General features: G+C 34.7%; 1 protein-coding gene and 1 non-coding gene across 2 annotated transcripts in view; one reads left to right on the top strand and one right to left on the bottom strand.

The window, feature by feature from the left end:
• The first annotated feature begins 5,088 nt into the window (after positions 1-5,088).
• LOC121414271 (prostaglandin E2 receptor EP2 subtype-like) overlaps positions 5,089-22,609 on the top strand; it is a 35,682-nt gene continuing 18,161 nt past the window's right edge. The window contains exons 1-2 of the mRNA XM_041607389.1: positions 5,089-5,527; positions 12,306-12,944. Coding sequence (XP_041463323.1) covers positions 12,330-12,944 — 615 coding nt within the window. The 5' untranslated portion in view covers positions 5,089-5,527; positions 12,306-12,329. The remainder of the gene's footprint in view (positions 5,528-12,305; positions 12,945-22,609) is intronic.
• TRNAW-CCA lies at positions 14,492-14,564 on the bottom strand. Its single transcript has one exon. It is a non-coding gene; the product is annotated as a tRNA-Trp (tRNA).

Genomic DNA, 22,609 nt, shown 5'->3' with positions numbered 1-22,609 from the left:
CATAATCAGATAATCATATACTCCAGGCGGATATTAAACGAACTATGACAGTAAAGGTAACAATAGCAATTTTAGACTCAAATTCTGGAAGCCTTTTTGGATTCTTGGACATGCTGGACCTCTGACTGTCCTTGTAGCTAGTCCTTATTTATTACTTGACCCTTTAAACCATGGGTTAAACACCAAAATCATATACCCCGGGCTGATACTAAACAAACTATGTCAGTTTTTCGATGAGAACGTCCTATATAGACTCCATTTTTGGAAGCAATTGGATTTTTGGACATAATGGAACCACTAACTGTTCTTGTAACTTGTCCCAATCTAATACTTGACCCTTTAAACCGCGCGTTATATTAAAAAAAAATCATATTCTCCAGGCGGTTATTAAACAAACTGTGTCGGTTTGTAATTAACGACAGACATTTTATACTCCATTTTTGCAAACCATCCTGGATTTTTGGACATGGAGGACCATAGACTGTCTTTTTTACTTGTCCCAACGTATTTCTTGACCCATTAAACCATGGGTTAGACACCAACATCATATGCCCAAGGCAGGTATTAACCAAACTATGTTAGGTTTGAAGGGGGTGTTAGATAACAACAGCTATTTTAGACTCCAATTTTGAAAGCCATCTTGGATTTTTGGACATAGTGGAATGTTGACTGTCCTTGTAACTTGTCCCGGTTTACTTCTTGACCCTTGAAATCACCAATGAATACAACCCAAATAAAAGACACTAAAATACGTAAAAGATGAATTATGAATTTTTAGGCCATGGCAGCCATTTTACGCAATCTTGGATTTTCAGGTACCCTGGAGTGCTTATGTTCACTCTCTTTTTTCGCCCCCCCCCCATTAAATACATGTATGCACCGAAAAAGGTGTCTAGGGTAGATAAAGTGCCGGTTATTTTAATTTTCAGTAAATGGCGGCCATCTTAGACGCCATCTTGAAAATAACCACTTTCCCGGATACGGATTTTGGTGGATTTTCAGCATGTTATTTTTGAGATCAAAATAGTACCAATAGCCGTTGACAAACATTTTTGTTACAAGTTTTGGGGGTCAGAATAGAGTAAAAATGGGTGTAGAATGGCGGCCATTTTGTTTTTGCCAATTTGAGGATTTTAACATCGAAATCAAGGTGGCAAACAGCAAATTTGGACTCAGCGCCCTCAAATTATGTTAAAGCACTTCTCAATTCAGCATTAACACGATTTTTCTCAAATCTGGACCTGACTACCCCTACACTGTTAAAAAACACTGTTTAAGATTTTAAGCACATCAATTGTTTAAGCCTTTCGCTCTAACAACTATTGTTTAAACTTTTTAAATACTCGTTTAAACATTTTAAACAACAATTTAGACTTAATTTTTAAAAACATACTGTTTAAACTTTTTTTAAACAACTGTTAAATCTTTTCAACTAGTTGTTTAAAAGTTTAAACAACTTGTTGCTAGAATGACAGGCTTAAACAACGTGCTATTTTTTCACTGTGTAGGCCTAATTGCTGCAATATTTATTTATGCTTTTTTGGCCGTGTGAGAATTAGTAATGTATATGATCTGCTCATCCGACTAGAGGTAGCGAAATGTGATTATTATCAATACAAAAGCAAGTTACTGGCCAGTAAAAGTATGTATAGGTAGAAATCTTTTGTCTATAGAATATGGTCCTTTTTAGTAAAAACGAAAACTCAGATTCTTTTCTTTTCTTTCTTTTCTCTCGTGGGGCGGGGATCAAGAGGGGGAAGACCTTTCCTTTTATACCCTCTCTTATTCTGAAATAAGTGAAAAGAGCATGAAGAGAGGCTATATTAAAATCCCTCACGGCAAACAGCCCCACATTAAACATGTAAAACATCAAATTTTGATGTAATATATATATTTTTAATGTAGGTGTAAATTTGAGTTTTGTCAGACGTGTATCAATCACAATAGGCGTACAGAATTTAGCTTTATTGGGCCTACTCTTTTTTTATATAAAAATGCAATGACTTAGATGTATTTAGAATGAGTGATAGAACAATTGACCAGAAGGCAGCTCGAGCTAAAGCTGCATGGGGGAAATAAGCCTCGGAATAGATTTTTTCTAGATAGAAGACGCTATAAATGCCTATTAATATTACTATTATTGTTATCATTATTGTTATTATTGTTATAGTATTATTATTATTATCGTTATTATTATTATTGTTGTTGTTATTATCATTAACATTATAGTTATTATTAGCATCATTATTATCGTTATCATAATCATTGTTGTTGTTTTTGCGCTTGTTTCCCTTCTCCCCATTCCATTTTTATTCCCCCTTTCCCTCCACTGGTTTCGCAACCCTTGTATTTGTTTTTAAAAAGGAGGTATATATATATGTATTCGATCATTTCAAGTCCACTCGTGTTTGTTGCATTTCAATTAATGGGATGGGGATTTAAATATTGCACGGCTAATCGGCTATACTGTTTACGTCAGACTTTCTCGAGATGGGAATTCGTAGGTTCAATGGTTTCATGCAAACAAATCTCCTATGGCTTCATTAAAAAGGAAAGAAATGTCAAATAACGAAGATACAACATTTCTTGTCCTGCCTGAAAAGCTGGCAAGAGCGCTCGCGATATCACTTGCAAAGTTAGTTTGGAGAACAGCAAGATGATATATTAGAACATCCATCGAATGCAAAAAAAAGAGAAGCTTAGACCATAACTAAAATTTCAATTTCCTTTCATCTTCTTGATCAGACCGTGAGAGTTTTTAGGTGTGCCTCACAAGCCTTTATTTTCTGAACACGTCCTTATATTTTAATAATTAGTCAACATGTATTGTATTTTACCACAATGCCTTACGGAACATTTATATATCCTGCGATGAGCTACTTTTCATTGTTATATTTTTATCTTTGAACTGTTTATACTGTATGTATGTTGTTTTTAAAAAAGAGCCTTTTTAATTGGCTTGTGAAATAAAGATGAATTGAATTGAATTGAGAGTTTAAAGGGATGTGACAAGGAAGCGTTTGTTTTTAACCTTCTAAATACTGTTCAAAGGGAGTAAGAGAACTTTATTTTCTGAGTTTCTCTGAAGATCATTCCCAGTTTGGCAGAATGATCTTAATATTGGATGTGCAAGAGTGATAGATAAAGAAATAGAGAGATTTCAAGTTTTTACATTATTTTTTTCAGAAGAGAGAAAAAAATTGACTCGTTAGATATCATGGCTGCTATTGTTTCAAGCAGTTACCTGCTTTTTAGCTGGCCCCTGCATATTTAACCCACTTTAGAATTTTACATGCTTCATTTATCTAGTTTTCAGTTTTATACATTATTTATATTTTCGATTGCCACACAAAAATGTTCTCATTTATGCCATTGTTATTGTATCAATTTTTTCATTTGTTATTGATTTATGAATAAAATGCAGAAACTCCTGCAATAAAAATATCTATTCATGATTACAATACAGTGCCTATCAAAAAAAGTTTACACTTAGAACAAATCCTATAAAATTATACATTGGTAATATCCTGGTGATTTTTCCACATTTTAACATAAGTACAGATCTATTTAAGCAAAGGACGATATAACTGTCGAAAAATATTTCCGCTTGAGTGAGCACCACGTACTTTTTAAAAAATAGTGAAAAATTATTTGCGCCGAACTTTGAAATAGTTATGCGAATAAAAGTAGACCTTAATCGTGAAGAACACGTGTAATTTAGCTAGTAAAATTGATTTGAAGATATCTTTTACCTTTTTAAACTTGTTTCCTTGCTCAAAACACTTCGGAGAGTGCGTTACGACCCACCCCACTCCTCCACACATCGAGGCCATCGTGACGATCTATGCTTTACACTGAGCTGTGATTTACATGAAATGGCTTAGGCTTGATTTTCATTTTGTTAATCATTGTCAAGCTTGGGAAAAGTGTGGAGAAACAAGTATTAAATAAAAAATGAAATGTAAACCCACTTTAAAATGCTGGAGATGTCTGATATAAACATTTGTTCAGATTCAGTTATGTCCTCAGATTCAGCTGGAACAAAATGGTAAAGGTTGCGCTTACTAAGTGTTGAAATTTTAGTTTGGGTGGCAAAATTGTTACAAAATGCTTGAATGTATTCGTTTTATTTCAATTGACTAAAATTGCAAGGGAAATTTACGAGAAATGTTTCACAGTGTAAGTTTGATTTTGCCCTTTCCCCTTGACACAGCGTGAAAACGAGCATTTCTGCGCAAACAGATTTCTGCGAGCTTGACAACAATGGACAATGCTCACTCAAGTGTAACATTCTGTCAAAAATTTTACTTCCTTTGGATAGATGAGACCCAAACCCAAGAATAGGTGTGAAACAATTACCCACATGTTGTATATTTTTTAATTCCAATGACTTTTTCTATGTGTAAACTCTTTTTTTATACGCACTGTATAGATTATAGAATATCCAGTTTTCGGGTCGTAAAAAAGAAATCAGCTCGCTTAATAATGCGAGAGATATGCATCCATTTCAGGAATCACTACAACTTACTTTCATAAACCATTAACATGGGCAGATAAAAATATTTTTCCGCCCGCCTTTTGGCGAAATCTGGCCGGGATCTGCCCCCCTTTTTTTTAATATACCCCTAAGCTATTCCCCTTATAAGATCTTGGGCACGATTTATATGGAAAATTCTGTTGAAGTATTATATCATGGAACAATTTCGCTATAATTTAAGAAATCGGGGCAAACATTAAACCTCTTTAATACTATTTTGTTTGATTCAGCTTATATATTTTACTGTTTTTGATGCTGAATTTATATTGGGAAAGTGGAGGATGTCAACCCTGCCGACGACACAATACCTTCTAAAGCCTGCCTCCGACCCTTCCCCGCCCCCATCCTCACTAAATTAACTTGTACCCCCTCCCCCGGTCTTACAATTGACGCCCATCATCATCATCATCATAATCACTTAGCACCTGCCTTTCTGTTTCACTCTTTTTACTCATTTCAGCACTGCATTCATCACTAGCTCATTATCCCTGCCTTTTATTCAAAATACTACATTCAAGATCGTGTATAGATTATATGCTAACTCGTCAGAAAAAAAGTAACTTGTTTGATGTACGAGTGGTCGACTTTACCATGACAACACTATTCTGAATAGCATAGCTCGGAAGCTAATCAATTCAAGATAAAATCATAATGCTTTATGAAAGCGGGGAACGTATATTCTCAGGAGAGTATGATGACTGATGAGATAGTGATTCCAATAAAAGAAACTCATGCTACTGTAAACGTGCAAGATCTATCTCCTCTAAGTTTTCTCTCCATCTACGCGTTTACTCTCCAAGAAAAAAAAAACTGCGCTTCCTCGAGAAAGCTCTCTTCATCCACACTGGCCCATCTCCGACAATATTCGTTCGAACCATTCTCGGAGGCCTGTAATTCTCCAGGGGGAGCTGCCTCTCTACATTATAGCCTGCCTGTATATTCCCCAGGCGGAGCTGCGTCTCCTAGATTTTGAAGGATACCGTTTCAAAAGCAAGTATATTTCTTATCATTCCCTTCCCTCGTTTTCCTGCATGTAACAGTCTTTTATTTTTCTTTACAAAATGCCCTTATAGTGTTACATAAATCTTAAGACTCTTTCTCTTCAGAGTTTGCCGAATACATACAATGGAGCTAGAAAAGATGCTGGGTACAAGTTCTTGTGGACTTACAATGGAAAAATATATGTCAGGAAGGACGAGAGATCAGCTCCTGTCATCATACTCTCGAAAGAAGATATTTCGAAGTTGAAATAACTGTAAATAAGTTGTATGTCTTTATTTTATCTTTTACGTAATACTTATGAACGTAATGGATACTACAATTATCAACAGAATTTCGCTTAATGATAACGAAGAACTTGATCCATTTCAAATAACAACAGCATCACTTTCTCCTGAAAATCTTTCCTCGAAAAAAGCTCTTTCTCAGTCATTCTCCATTTCGCACGTGAATGTGAGATCTTTGAATCGCAATTTTGAAATGTTGAAAGAAGTATATATGAAGATGAATTTAAATCATTTTTTGATATAGTCGCATTATCAGAAGTTTGGAATGTTAAAGACATAAATCAGTTTTCAATGCCAGGGTATAATCTTGAATTACAATGTAGAAATATTACAAGAGGAGGAGGAGTTGGTGCCTATATTAATTCAGGACTTAATTACAAACGAATGCCTAATTTGTCCTTGCACAATGCTGAATCATTATGGCTGAAAATTCTCATTCAGGATGTGAGTATCATATTTGGGGTATTTTATAGAAAACCAGACAGTAACTTTGAAGAATTTAGTCTTGATCTCAACGAGCAATTGCACAACTTGAATCTAGACAGAAACCATTGCAATATTGTAGGAGATTTCAATATAAATCTTTTATCTCCAACTGAAAGTTGTCGTGATTTCATTCACATGACAGAATGTTATAGATTACGTCAGTTGATAACAAGTCCAACAAGAATAACAAGTTCTAGCATATCTCTCATTGACCATTTTTATACTAATATATATGCCTTCATTGACCATTTTTATACTAATATATATGCCTATCATATTCAAGCAGGGTGTATTGACGTAGATATTTCTGACCATCTGCCAGTTTACTCCATTTTTAAGAACTTCAAGTGTGTTAAACAAAGAAAAAATAGTGTAACACGGAGAAACTTTCATAATTTTTCAATAGATTCATTTTGTAATGATCTTTATGTCACTACTGATTTTTGGAAAAGCGTTTTAGAATGTATGGATCCTAATGAAGCTTATAATATTTTCCAAAGACAGTTCTTATTTGTTTGTAATAAACATGCTCCTATTGAGACAAAATGTGTTAAACAGAAAAAGAAAAATAAACCCTGGATAACACAATGTATTAAGCGTTCAATATCGACAAAGCACAAACTTTTTTTCTAAAGTTATAAAATCAAATTATAATAAAGATTGTTTAAATAAATATAAAAAATATAGAAATCAGTTAACAACCGTCTTAAGGAAAGCAAAGCAAATGCATTATGAACATAAGTTTGAAGCAGACAAAAAAAAGATTCAAAGAAAACTTGGAGTCATATCAATGAACTTTTGAATAAAAATAGTGGTTCGAATCTGAATTCAAAAATTAACAAATTAGTTGTTAACCAAGAAAATGAACCTTCCGAAATTACTTCATCTGTTGATATAGCAAATTCACTCAACAATTATTTCTCTACTATTGGGAAAAATCTAGCTGAAAAATTGAGGAGCCAAATGTTAATTACCGAGAGTTCATGGGTCCATACATTAGTCAAACATTTTTCTTCCTACCAATAACAAGTTCAGAAGTTAAAGAAATGTTATATACTCTTGATCAATCTAAAGCAAGTGACTATGATGATATATCAGTTCGACTGTTGATATACGCTATGAATTGTATTTCAAACCTCTTTCGCATATATTCAATCTATCATTTACCACAGGCATTTTTCCAGATAAATTAAAAGTTGCAAGAGTTATACCAGTTTTCAAAAAGGGAGATAAAGATTTACCTGGAAATTATAGACCAATATCAATTTTAGCCGCGATTAACAAAATATTTGAAAAACTAGTGAATGTACGATTGATGAAATTCATAGAAAATAATGAAATATTGTATAAACACCAATATGGTTTTAGAAATGGATACAGTACGAAACTTTCACTGATAAATCTTATTAATCAAATTACAAGATATACTGATGAAGGAAAGGTGACAGTAGGAATATTCATCGATTTTGCTAAAGCTTTTGATACGATTAATCATTCTATTCTCATTAAGAAACTAGAACACTATGGCATTCGTGGTAAGGCAGTAGAATGGTTTAATGATTATTTACGAAACAGAAAGCAATTTGTTAATTATGATGGTGTAAATTCCGAATACAGGTCGATTTCATGCGGTATTCCACAAGGATCAGTTTTGGGTCCAACTTTGTTCTTGTTGCATATAAACGATTTGGCAAACTCATCAAATTATTTCAATTTCCTACTTTTTGTGGATGACTCAAATTTATTTCACACTTTCAATTGTGATGAACAACACAATGATTTATCAGAAATTAGTCTCAATTTAAACAAATTGACAATCAATGTTACGAAAACTAAATATATGTTGTTTAAAAAGTAGACGAAAAAATATTTTGATATCAGGACAATTGTCACTGAAAGGAACTTTATTAGAGTGTGTTGAATCAACATTATTTCTTGGTATATGTATCGACAAAAACCTTACATGGAAGAAACAGGTTGACATTGTCTGCAATGTGCTAAGCAAAAAAATTGGAATACTTTATAGATTGAGGAATTATGTAACAAAGAGAATCTTAGTTATGTTATACAACTCATTTATTTTACCACATAAAACGTATGGTCTGGAAGTATGGGGTGGGACGTGCAAAACAACCCTGAACCCTATATTATTACTACAAAAACGAATAGCTAGAATAATGACGTTCAACCATCATACTTACCACTCTGCTCCTTTATTTTATGATCTAAATATTCTCGATATTTTCAAACACTACCAATATTTTGATAGGAGTATTTATGCACGATTTAATTAATAATCGGTTGCCACATAGTTTTATTGATTATTTTTCATTTATAGATCATCCTTACAATACAAGAAATAGAGAAAAGCGGAATGTTAATCTTGAGAAAAATAATACAAATTTGGGAAAACAATCAATTTCATTTTCTGGTCCTACTTTATGGAATCTCCTGCCAAGTAATATTAGAAACACCCCCAGTCGTAAGACATTTAGCAAATCGTTAAAATTAATGCTGCTGGAAGATTATAATTAATTTGATATGGTAAAATACTGCCTGAAAACAAATAATTCTATCATGTCTATGTAAAGATTTTGTGAATAATTAAGATTTTTTTCTTGTAAATAGTGTAAATATGTTCACTGAAAATGATCGAAACTTTCTGCAACAGTAATAAGTAGAATAAGTATTGAATTTGTTGTACAATATTGAGATATAGTTAAATTTATTGTTTAAACTATGATAATTACATTATTTGGGGCTAACCTCGATTAGCATCTTGCTATTATGTTAGCTCCAACTAAATGTTTTGTTTATGTGTGATGTACTATTCCTTGTAATTGTACCTGACAGTAATATTTGGTAATAAATTCAATTCAATTCAATCTTGTGAGCAGTGGAGGTGAAAGAAATGTATTGAGCTGATACCCCCTCCCCCAAAAAAAATCATTTAATTCACATCGACACTTTGTATGAAGTTTTATCCATTTGATATTGTGTTAAAATTAATTACCGCAGGCCTAATGTCATGATGTTGTCAAATGAGAAATGTCAAACAAGCATACGTCTAACGCTGAAAATTTCATCAAAATGAGATGTAAAATCAGAATGTTCTAAATAACATGGTAAATTTTTGCTTTGATGTATAATCAAGCGCGCCCTTGCCCCCATATTTTCGGTTGCCCTCCATCCCAACCTCTTTAAACCCCTGGTACCGCAACTGCCCCCCCCCCCCAAGAAAAAAAAATGTGACAAACTCACAAGCATGATTTAAGGCGACCAGACACCTTAAGTTTGGTCTGCGACTCAATTTTCGGAATAAAACGTAACATGATTTTATGCAAATATTGAGACTTGGAATATCTGACTGTGTAATGTTCCAAATCATTGTGCGAATACCTATTTTCAAATAATTATGTGACTATGCTATCATCCTTCGTAGAATAAAAGCAAATTTAATATCTAGTCGTAATGACGCCAAAGTAGTCGTACGATTGGCTACGATTTGAAACTAATTTGGCCTTTACTCCAAAATAAAGGCTTGCAATCTTTCAAAATGGTTATATTAGAATTCTTTCAATTAATTTCAACCTAAAATAAAACGACATGTTCCTTTACATTTTCAGAAAATTAGAAAAATGCGATTTTTCCAAAAATCAGATAGTGAACAATCGTAAGGTGTGCGTGGCCTTTAGACTTATATGAACAATTATGCAAACCGTTTCCATTAAAAAAAATCAGCATTATTAAAGCTTATTGTATATCAGTAGTTTTTTCTATAATAGGTTCGATGGATCCAGCATTTGCCAGGGGGGGGATCATTCACCTCGAACGGCCGCTCGAATAACTAAAATCTGATTTAAATTGCTGAGGGGGTGGGTAAGTAAGTACATGTAAGCTCTAAGGAACATTCTAATCATCTGCAACAAAATTAAGATAATATTTTCAAGAGTTCTGGATGTCATTTATATCATACTAAAAATATAAGTGGGCCCAGTAGGCTGCTTTAGAAGCGTATACCCCAATTAACAAAGAAGATTTTTTTTTTCATTTGTGGTTACGAGTTGCATACAATTTGTAAGGTATTTTCTTATCCAGTCCAAGACCATTCCGCAAACTCCGTAATTTTCAAGTTTGTAAGTATTTTATTAGTTATGGTGTCAAAGACCTTGGAGAAGTTAAAAAACAACTTTTTTTTCTTCAAAGCTGTCAATAGCCATGATAGCTTTTGTGATTCTTTTTCAACAAATGGGAGTGTAACATGAGATTTATTATTTTGGGCGAAATCCAAAATTGAAGGTCGGAAGTCATGTTTATTAAATGTTGTAAAAATTGTAAAAATCTTGCATAAATCACCGGTTCTCTTTAACTTAAGATAGAGTAGGCAATAAAGATATCGATCTATCATTTTACATACATTATTTTTTCTCCTTTTTGTGATCTATTGTTGTCAGGTAAGACGTCAGTGTATTCTGTTTTATTATTTATTAAAATATTATAAATACCACCGTGCTACACCTATATCTATTTTAGTGTAAGTTATTCACTGTGTCTAGTTTTCATTCCTACGAACTGCTTCTAGTAATATAGGATTTTGGTTCGGTTGGTGATAGGATGAAGTCAGTTATTTTGTGTGTGTGTTGACGGTTGTCTAGTTGACGGCATATTGTCAGCAAGATTGTTTCCAATCTGTGAAAAGTATTGATTAAATGTAACAGCTATCCGGAAAGAATCATGAATTTCGACATCTTCATGTTTTATTTCTTTCATGTGTGATTTTCGCTACTATTTTCATTTACGGCACTGTTTATTGTATTATCGATATCGTGCTTTAAACGATTTATTTACTATAATGGTAGGCCCTGAGATCGGGCATGTTGTATTGCACTCTTAAAGAACAGAGTAAAAATTTACCCAATATTAGGTAGAAAGGGAAAATGCATGTTTGTTAGGTAATTGTTTCCCTCAATATTGGGCAAAATGCTTGAAGGGTAAATTTCAACGCAACATTGCGTAAAATTTTACCCAACAAACATGCGTGTTCCCATTTTACCCAATATTGGGTAAAACATTTTTTAGAATGTAATGCGAATGAGTGAACTAATCTTATTTAGATCAATTTTCATGAAAAAATGGGTTTATTGTATAAATATTTACATAAACGTCTGAATAATAAAAATGTAATGATATATTGCAAATGTAATGTGAAGAAGAAATAATTTGCATTTGCGCCGTAGACTGAAATTTAAGAAAAAAAACTGACAATACATTTTCCAGTGTAGCAGTATTGCTCACAGCCTTATCACATGCTAATATTTTTTAAATGGACAATGGAATTCAAGTCACATTTAAGATTATTTCTGGGATTGGTTGGTTAAAGAGACTAAGATGATACATGTACCTCACAAACACAAAATAGAATATAAGTATTTGTTTATTGTTAATAAATGGAAATTCATCTTGTTTACATGCTATGCAAAAACAACAAAAATTGTATAACTGTGTACACACGCAACATGAACAAGTTACAATGCAATATAAATTTATATCATATTGATAAAAAAAAAGAGAGCAAGAATATATCAAAAGGGTGAAGGTTTAAGTCTTAGTGGTCATGTGGCAGTTTAGGGGCCATGTCCTCCAAGTTTCAAGACCTAATTATCCCCCCCCCCCCGAAAGAGAGAGAGAGAAGGAAAGAAATATGTGAAATGTTTCTTTACTAGTATTTTATGCACAAATTATACATAAATAAAATTATACTCAAAATAATATTTCGGTATTAAAGGGGTCAGAATGTTTTGTTTTTAGGCCTTCGATGGCTTTTCATGTATAAATTCGATTGAAAATATAAATAAGTGAAAATTACTACACAGTCAATAAATGAACTCAAACAATAACAATACTAGCGTTATCGTCCCAAAGCCTCATTTTCTTGGATTGCACCAAGTTTAACTTCAATCGAGTCAATATAATTTTTTTTTTCATTTGTGCGTTAGGATTATTGTTGGGAAGACAAGATCATGACGGCTATATCTACATACACTTCATCGATGCTACCGACATGGACGAGTGATATTGTACTAACGACATCCTACGACGAAAGGCCATCCGACAGCGACGACTTCCTAGGAGATTCCACCATGATACCGACAATCAACGCAACGACGACCCAGAGTCCACCTCTTTTAATAAAGGACAATGCGGGTAAAATCCAGACGTATACCATCGTCGCCCTCGGGATCCTACTCAACTTCATCACCCTAGTCATGTACACAAAGACCGGTTGCAGCCGACGTCGACGAACCACGCCTATCATGTTGATCACCGCACTCGCCTGGATCGACTCGCTCGCTATCCTGTCGTACCTCGGTCGTACCGGTCTCAAACCGGTCCTTCACCGAGACAAACCGCGGATCTACTGCAACATATTCGGTTTCATCACGAACTTCTACCCGTTTGCTTCGGGTTTCGTGGTGACGCTCATGTCGGTGGAACGATACACGGCTCTGGTCACGCCTTACAGGTATCACAAGATATTTACGCACTGCCGTACCGGTGGCGCCGTGGTGTTCTTGATGCTTGCCGCAGCTTTCATCGGAGCTCTCCCGCTTTTCGGCATTGGATCATATGAAAGGGTAAAAGTACTTTTCTTATCGTTGTGATGGGGATCAGTAGAATAAATTGAAGTGAAGATAAATAATTATGATTCTGATTATTCGGAATGTCGGCTTTTGACTCACAAATGACGACGATGATGATGACAATATTGAAGGCATGAATTAATAATGACGACCATGATGATGATATCGATGATGATCTTGGTGACGATGATCACGATGGGGATCAAGATGATGGTGATGAAAGTAATTATAATAGTTCATAATGATGATGATAATAGGATAGCGATGATGATGATGATGACGACAAAGAATTTGATGACGATGAAGGTGATGATAATGACGATGATGACAGTGGACAATGATGACAATGATGATTATAGGAGGATTATGATAATGCTGCTGCTGCTGATAAAAGCGATGATGATGATGGTGATGTTGATGTTGATGATGATTGATGGCGATGATGATAAAGGGATGAAGAAATTGATGACGATGTTGATACTGCTGCTGCTGATGATGATTATGACAATGGTGATGACGCCGCTCATGATGAAAGTGATGATGATGGTGATGAGGTACTAATGACTGTAACTTAGAAAGTACATGGAACCAGTTCATGGAACTTAACTGGACAGTGTAATCATTATGGTGGCTCTGACGGGACCTCGAAAATAGACCAAATCACGAATATTGACGACGAAGCTCACGACGTCTCCAATACCGCCGTGAATTTCGTCGCGAATTTCACGAAGTAATGACATGTGACCTAATGACCTCATGTTGAAGCAGACATTTGAAGTCTCACGCTTTAGGCGTAAGACTGCACCAATGGGACTCTTATCCAAAATTTTCTAATCACGCCTGTATCACAGTCTATCCCCATATAAATCATACGCCGATTCATGCGAAATCTCTGATGCAGAGGGAAAAATCATTTTAAAAAAGAGAAAAAAATTGCGAGCGAGCAAGAAAGAAAAACTTTTGACTTTTTAAATACAATATTTTGTGATAGATTTAGACATGACACTTTAAAAATATATCATATTTTACATATTTGCTTTTCCCGTAATTTTCTCCTCCTTTCTTCATGTTCTTGTTTGTGATATTTTTGCGGGGTTATGACCCCAGCGCCACTGTTATGCGAGCCTGAGGGAAGGGGGGGGGGGGTGAGTAGCCCTTAAGACTGGCGATTGAAGTAAAAGTCAGCTTCATTTTACAAGACGAGGCACTAAGTAAGGACTAAATCAATAATGCGAGCGCGAAGCGTAGGCTGAAATTTTTGATAGGTAACTAGGTCATCTTGGGGCACTCTCTTTGGTTTTTATTGTTATTTCCCTTTCACCTATTTTCCATCATAAATCTGCCTAAAAATACAAAAAAATCTAAACGATGGTAAAATAAACGGGGCACAGCACCGATTGCTTGCTTGCAAAATCCAAATTCAACCTCACAATCTATTGATAATTGTACTTCAAGGTTTCCTTTGGATTATTACTGTGCCCCTCATCATGAATTAAGAGAATGCTGAATTATCTTCTTATTGACAAAATGAGAAAAGAAAAATGACCCGACGTGATTCGAACACACAACCTTCTGATCTGGAGTCAGACGCGCTACCATTGCGCCACGGAGTCACATACATTGTAGTATTGCAACGTTATTCAGTTTAATTTTTTTAATCGTTAAAGAGATGATGCAATATTTCTGTCGAGATTAGAATAATATATTCCTACGTCTATCTTCAATCGTGCACAACAGTGTGATGTGTTTATAATTGGAACGAATTATCGACTGAGAATTTCACCAAAATGAAATTCGAATGCTCGAGGCTTAAATTTATTACAAAAGTAGTCCAATGGTTTTAAACGACAAAAGTGGGGACAGACAGAATGACCCCAACGTGATTCTAACACGCAACCTTCTGATCAGGGCCCTGTTGTACAAAGAGTTACGATTGATCCGATAAATCGCAACTATGGACGGCCAGCAACGTCAACATGTATTATTCATGTTTGTTAAAAATATTTCCTAGCTGTGATGTATGTTCATGCATTCATTGTTTTCTATAAATTTACTGCGCTTCTCTTTGCATAAAAAGGACATTGTGCAAATTTTTCGTAGAAAAAATTATGACACTGATGGATTTCCATAGAGTTACGATTGATCGGATCAATCGTAACTCTTTGTATAACAGGGCACTGGAGTCAGACGCGTTACCATTGCGCCAAGGAGTCCTGCACATTTCTCATGATGGTTTAATTATATATACTTCAGCGTTAAAAAGATGATTATATATTTCTGTAATATATTTCTGTGGAGATTAGAATAAAATATTTGTCTTCAATCGTTCACAAAACAGTCTGAAATATTTATTGTAACGAATAAGGATTTGCACCAAAATGGAATTTGAATGCCAGTAAAAGCTTGATTTTATTATAAAATTTATAAAATGGTTTTAGATGACAAAAATATAGGCAGATAGACTAGCTCGACGCGATTCGAACACGGAACCTTCTTATCTGGAGTTGGACGGGCTACCATTGCGCCACGGACTCGGAGTCCTACTTGCTTATAATGATAATGGGATTTTCATGTTATAAATTTGTTTTTATTATTTCTTAGAATAAAACATGATTCAATGTATTTCTGTAGAGATTAGAAGGAAACATGTATCTTCAATCGTGCACAATAGTCCGAGATATTTATTGTAACGAAATGTCGAAAATTCGGTAAAATGGGAGAAAAATTGACATAATCGGGATTAAACCACACAACCAGTAGCGCACGCGTCGAGGGGTGGGGGGATTACAGGGGTTCACACCACTAACTTTTTAAAACCCTCTTTGTACGCAGGGAAATGTAAAGTTTCTCGAATTTTTTTTTGTCAATAAATCAATCAATCAATCAATCAATCAATCAATCTATCAAACAATCAATCAATAAATCAATCAATCAATCTATCAAACAATCAATCAATAAATCAATCAATCAATCAAACGATCAATCTATCAAACAATCAATCAATCAATCGATCAAACGATCAATCCATCGATCAATCAATCAATCAATCAATTAATTAATCAATCAATCAATAGCAATTTCAGTAAAAAATCATACCCTATCTGATATTTTGCAATTTTCCAAGACGTTCCAACAATATTTTTATAAGAAATTAAATTCTCATATTTTACAACAAAACAATACTGTAATAACACTAATTAGTTTTGACAAAACATCTTGAATGTAACACTGGTGACAAGTGATTGGGCATATGGTCTTCTTCAACAACCGATGCTATGATTTAACACATTGTTGATAAAGCAGGGGCGGCGATCCGGGGCAGAGGGCATAGTACCTACACTTCTTGAATCACTAAAAAACGTCGGGACGACACTGCTGTTTTGTAACACCGATTTTCGACAAAGGCTGCTTTGTTATAAAGGGCCTTTGACCAAAGGTTGTTACGCGAAGTGATTGTCAAATGGCCTAATTATGCAATCAATGTCAATTTAATGCCTATATGCATTTGACCTCTCACTTTACAGTGTCCTCGGAGAGGCAAAAAAAATGCCCTCTTCATCTTTTCCCGTGATAGCATGGCGCTATGTTTATGTTCTCTTCAAGCGATAAACTGCCTTTCGTGAGGGAGTTTTCCGACTATCGCTTTCAATTGAATTGAATTTAATTGAATTATTATAAATATATATATAATCATTTAAAGGGGGCAACTTTTTACACCACAAAAAACATCAGAGTTGTAATTATCACCAGAATATACCACAAAGCAAGCAGTTATTAAAAAAGTCCCCCAAACCGCTTGCTCGCTCGCTACTCTCTCTCTTATGAAATTAGGATTTGTCATACCTGATTATTGTACACACCAAGGAAAGGGGTTCTTTAAGGGGTGTATAACTTCAATGTATGTCTGGTATATGACACCTTAAACGGTTCATTGAAAAGTTTAAATTACCTCAAACCGTCACTTTGGACCTTCTTTTCTCTCTCTCTCTTTTACCATGTTTATCCTTTATGGTTCTTGAGCACGTAACGAACCTTTTTAGAAAGCAAAAAATCCCCTTTTTCTCGAGGGTTCCAATTACAAGATATTCTAATTCGCCCTTTTCCGGTAGTTCGTGTCATATTATCGAATCTCCTTTCTTTCTCAAGGGTTCTAATAAAAAAATTACAAGACAGAAGGATTCAAATTCGCACTTTTTTCTGTGGTTCCCGTCATTTTCTCCATTCTAATAATCAAATGAATTATTGAATGCAAAGGTTTTTGCTAAAAGGTTCATGTGATTGATATACTAATTTTCTTCTAAATCTGCTCATCGGATATTCCAATGTTCGCCTTTGCTCGTGGTCTTTTATGAACACATTTTTTTGTTAGCAGTCTTACTTGTTTATTTCTAATCTAGACGTAAGTTACAGTCTTCATTATCTTTGTGCACGAGAGAGGATATTCCACAGATCTAAAGCTCATCAACAATTCTTTTCTTTTTTTCACGTCAGTGTTTCTTTCCAGTAAAAATAATTTATTTTTAACACACCTATTCATCACAGAGGCTTTAAAACTTGGACTTTTATTGCGACATTAAATGAAAGAGGAAAAGAAATTGAACAAGAAAAATGGAATTATCAACGTAATTTGCAGCAAGATAGATGGAAATGATTAGGGAAGTAATTACTCAGAGAGAGAGAGCTAGAGGAAGATAGAGAGAGAGAGAGGGAGAGGAATAGAATAGAAAAGAAGAGGAAAATGTGAGAGGGAGACAGGGCCCGTATTCCATAAACGAGATAAGCATGCTTAAGTCAAAAAATCTAAGCATTTTGTCTTATTTTCTGTCTAAGATAAAATTCTTAGCCAAAACGCGTATTCCATAAAGAATTGGCTAAGAATTTTGTCTTAGAATTTGGCTAAGAGTTTTTGCTCGACTAAGACAGATATAGGATGAATGGCTAAGTAACTTTTCTTAAAAATGCAGATTCTGTATTCCATAAATACAACATGGCTAAGAATTTAGCCCTAACTTTAAGACAGCTGTGAGTTGTCTTAATTGTATTAGTTTCAAGGTAATTCAGCCAACAAAATTTTAGAATTTATACCTATATTGCATTTCGAGCTCCTGCCTCATTTTTAAAACCGATTTTCATGAAATTTTGAACACACATCGGTCTTAAGGTAAGGAGGTGGAAGATGTTTTTCTTTTTCAGAAATTATGTTGCCATGGTAACAGTATATTATGGCCAAAATTTTGCCGTTTAAAATACTTCATTAATTTTCTACCAATACTCATGAAAGTTGGCTCACACATTGGATTTGAGGAAAAGATGGCTGTGAAGTATGCAAGACACATTTATGCAAGTGTCGGAAATTGTGTTTCCATGGTAACGGTATATATTGGCAAAAATTATGTATAAATCTTGCTGTTCTAACTACTTCCTCAGTTTTTAACCAATTTTCATTAAATGTGGCACAAACATTAGTCTTGATGTGAAGATGTGCAAAACATATTTTATGCCTACATAAAAAATTGTGTTGCCATGGTAACAAAAAAGTACCAAAAATAAATGAAAATCTTATGATTGAAATACTTTATCAGTTTTCAACTGGTCTATTCTCCTAAAAACTTGGCATACACATTAGTCTTGAGTTGCAGCTGTCTAAGACATATTTTTGCCTGTATCAAAAATCATGTTGCCATGGTAACGAAATATTATATAACGAAAATCTTGTAGTTCAAACTCTTTCATCTTTTTCAACCAATGCTCATGAAATTTGGCACACACATCAGCCTTGAGTTGAAAATGTGCAAGAATATTTTTTGTCTGTATCAGAAATCGTGTTGCCAAGGTAACAACATATTATATAATGAAATTAGGTGAAAATCTTGTGGTCTGAAACCCTTTTAGTTTTCAACCAATTCTTATAAAAGTTGGCTCACACATTGATTTAGGCCTAACTCTAAGTCAGATCTATTCTAGTCCTACATGTAAATCTATCCCTGTCCTAAGGCTAAGTAAGGCTAAGCCAGGCTAAGTCCTGAATGTTGTTCTCGGCCTAGACCAATACTAATATAGGTCTAGGCCTATATGATGTATTATATAGATTCAGTCTCGGTTGCTCGATCCACTATGCCATGCCACTACTAGACTAACAAAGGTCAAAGTTACATTTTGCAGCCTTCATGAAACTAGTAAAAAAAAGTAAAAAACAATGACAATGTTTAATACTCCTGCAAACAGACGAATATTATAGATCTAATTGGGCCTAGGCTAGATCTAGGCCTGATGTTGGACCCAAGACTAGTCTCAAAAGTTACAAAAGCTTTCCCTTAGGGGGGCCTAGGTCTACTTAAACTGAAGATAGAGTAAAGATGTCGAGAGGAATATATTCAATTTATATTTTGACAAACAATACATGAAAAGTAATATATGGGACTGATACACAAAAAACTGTGCAAGTCACTCGGTTTGGGATTGAAATGTTTTGGTAATTAACAAAAATATAGATAAGTTGAATTAAAAATGCTTACCTTATATGTGTGATGAATGCTCTTCTCTTACTATAATAGTTGTAATTAGTTTCAATAAAATCCAAATTTTTAAGAAAAAACAACTTTAGTCACATTTTTGCAAGTTTGTTGCAGTGACCTCTGCAGCAATTTATCATTAAGAAGGTCACTGAAGGTCATAGAATTTGAGACTTTGGCTTAGCCATATCGCCTAACTTGAGACAAATGTCTTAAGTTTATGGAATATCGCTAGGGAAGATTTCTTAGACAAGCAAAATGCTAAGACAAATTGCTAAGACTTAAGCAAAAATCTTATCTCGTTTATGGAAGACGGGCCCAGGGCCGTAGCTACACAGCAAAAACTGTGGTGTTAACCGGTGTACATAGATGACCATACCAGTTATTTTACACCGGTGTTAAATTGGTGGTGTTAGTTTTACACCTCTAGGTGTTATTACAACACCTTTTGTTGTTACATTTACACTCTTTGGTGTTATGTTAGCTAGGGTGTAATTTTAGCACCTCAGGGTGTGGTCCTCTATTAATACCAATTGGTGTCAGTTTTAACACCGCAGTTTTTACAGTGTAGAGGGGGAGGCGGGTATAAGATAGAAAGTAAGCCAAAAAACTCATGCGTTTGCAAATTATACCATTATTGTTGATAATTGGACCTTTACACTAATTTTGCAAAATGAAGTTAAATAATCAAAGCCATAGTATAGTTGGCAAATTATGGAGTGGGCCTATGTGCTATACAATTCAGATCTGAATAGAACAGAACACAAATGTACAGGCATGTAATCTGCAGTAAGTTGACAAATTCAAGATGACAAGCCTGCAAGTTTGCAGTTGTTAAAAGACGCAAAAATATCCTAAGTTAATTGTAGGCCGACAATTTTCTAATCTAAATTTAGCCGTAGAATTTTCTTTTTAATTTATTGGGTCAGAATGTGCTTGGGATGGGGATGAGTAGGAGTGGGGGTAGGTTGTGTTTGCAGTCAATCAAGTCATTTCCATTAGCATAATTGGTGCGATCAATTCCAGGCTTCCTGACATGCAATCTGAAAGAATTCTAATCTCTTTTATTCCAGAACTGTCATCAAAATAAATCCACTTTATAAAATCAATTTAAGTATGTTAAAGTCACGTTTGAACATACTTAAAATAATGTTTGCCCATAATCTTTATAAAATGATACCATGCTTTCCCAAAAGCATGGTACTACATTTAGTACGACTACTCTCAGATGTCAGTACATGTAAGTGATTATACATGCTACTTCATCTGCCCCGATTCATGTTAATAGTTACTATTAATAGTTACTATTAATATCAAAACACATCAAAGGTTGCATGCATAATCATCAGGGAACCGACTAAACCATGACGTCATCCACTAACTGTGAAATTATTCTAATCCTTTTTTAAAAGTAATCTGTTTAAATTATACACTGCAAAATCTCCGGTGTTGATTTAACACCACCCCGGAATCTATATCTGTCCACACCAGAGAAGTGTTGAACAACACCAGTTTGGTTTTGGTCTAACACCTTAAACACCAATTAGTATTAAAACAGCATCGGTTTGATTCCAAACTAGTGTTATTACAATACTTCACTGGTGTGGACAGATATAGATTCCGGGCTGGTGTTAAATCGACACCGGAGTTTTTGCAGTGCACGAGTGTAGTAGGGAAAGCAGGACTAGTCCGCCCTAGGGGCGAGTCCGACCATCACGTGATTTTTTTCCATTCGCTGTGATTGGATATAAGTTTTGTCGATGATGTAATGACAACCAACCCGAAGGTAGTAACATACCCTGACGAGGGGTCATGTACTTCAAAATTCCAGATAATTACGGTGACTTATCCATTTCAAGGCCATTTTGTATAAAAAATTCAAACTTCAGAATTTTTCTATAGACTCTGTCTCATGAATGCAGTTAAGTTTTGTTCTTATAAAGGTGTAATATAATTATTATTTACTTATTGAAATATGCCGTTGAAGCTTTAACATAGGTTGTACATTTTGTGTAGAATAAGAGAAAGGACATTTTTTGCCCGTGAGGCAAGTTCGCTCCTTTTGCGACGGGGCAGCCGGTCCGCCCTAATTGTATATACATATAGGCCTATATAGGTCTACAAAAATATCCTTATAAACATTTTTTTCGTATTTCTATGTTTTATTGGGTCAATACTAGACCAAGTATAAAAAAAAGATAACACATCAAACATAATTACAATACTTACAAGTAATAGTAATAAGAAGAAGAACAATATGCAACATTTATATAGCGCTTAATACAAATGTTTCTAAGCGCTGCATACTATTATCCCGGCTTCAGCATGGCTGCCCTGATCGGGCGCATCGAGCATTCAAAATATTCCTTCCTACCGGGTACCCATTACTACACCTGGGTGGAGAGTGGCAAATGCTAATAAACGCCTTGCCAAAGGACGTTAGTGCTGGGGTGGGATTTGAACCTCGGATCTTGTGGTTCAAAATCCGAAGACTTATCCAATGAGCCACAACACCTCTACATAACATCATTAGAAAAAAAAGAGAAGAAAAAAAGAAAATGGGAATAATAAAATACACAAAAAAACTGGAAAGTTTTATGCAATGACACAGGCATGATGTTTTTACACAGCAACCTTGATGGCAAGAATTATTATGCTCATACACAGTCAACAAGATAACATAATAATACACTTTAGACAAGAAGATGACAATTTTTTTTTGGCCAAACAATATTCAATTTATTTATGCTTTTTAGCAGAGGATCTAACACTCCAAACAACTTTGCTAAATTTACAAATAAAGATGAAGTAATACTAAATAGGTTCATTATTGCGGATTGAAATAATCGCTAGAGGGTATTCATTTGTCTCGCACTCTACTATGGTCAACAAGGAAATTCGTGATCACTCTCGCAAAAAGTGTTCACTGGCTTTCTAGGAAATTCGTGATCACTCTCGCAAAAAGTGTTCACTAGCTTACAAGTTCACGAGCTTTCGAGTGCCGCTGTAACTCTTTATCAAGTGACACGGATTGTCCGATATCGTACTCTATTTATACTAACCTCCAAGACCGTACACACAAACGCGAGAACAATAGGTGGGCACTGATCCGTTGTGTGATTGGTCAGGAGTTATGCAAATAAGCCG

Source organism: Lytechinus variegatus, chromosome 4 (genome assembly GCF_018143015.1).
Source record: "Lytechinus variegatus isolate NC3 chromosome 4, Lvar_3.0, whole genome shotgun sequence".
Classification (NCBI taxonomy): Eukaryota; Metazoa; Echinodermata; class Echinoidea; order Temnopleuroida; family Toxopneustidae; genus Lytechinus; species Lytechinus variegatus.
The sequence above is the reverse complement of the archived record's forward strand: the minus strand, read 5'-3'. Positions and strand labels throughout refer to the sequence as shown.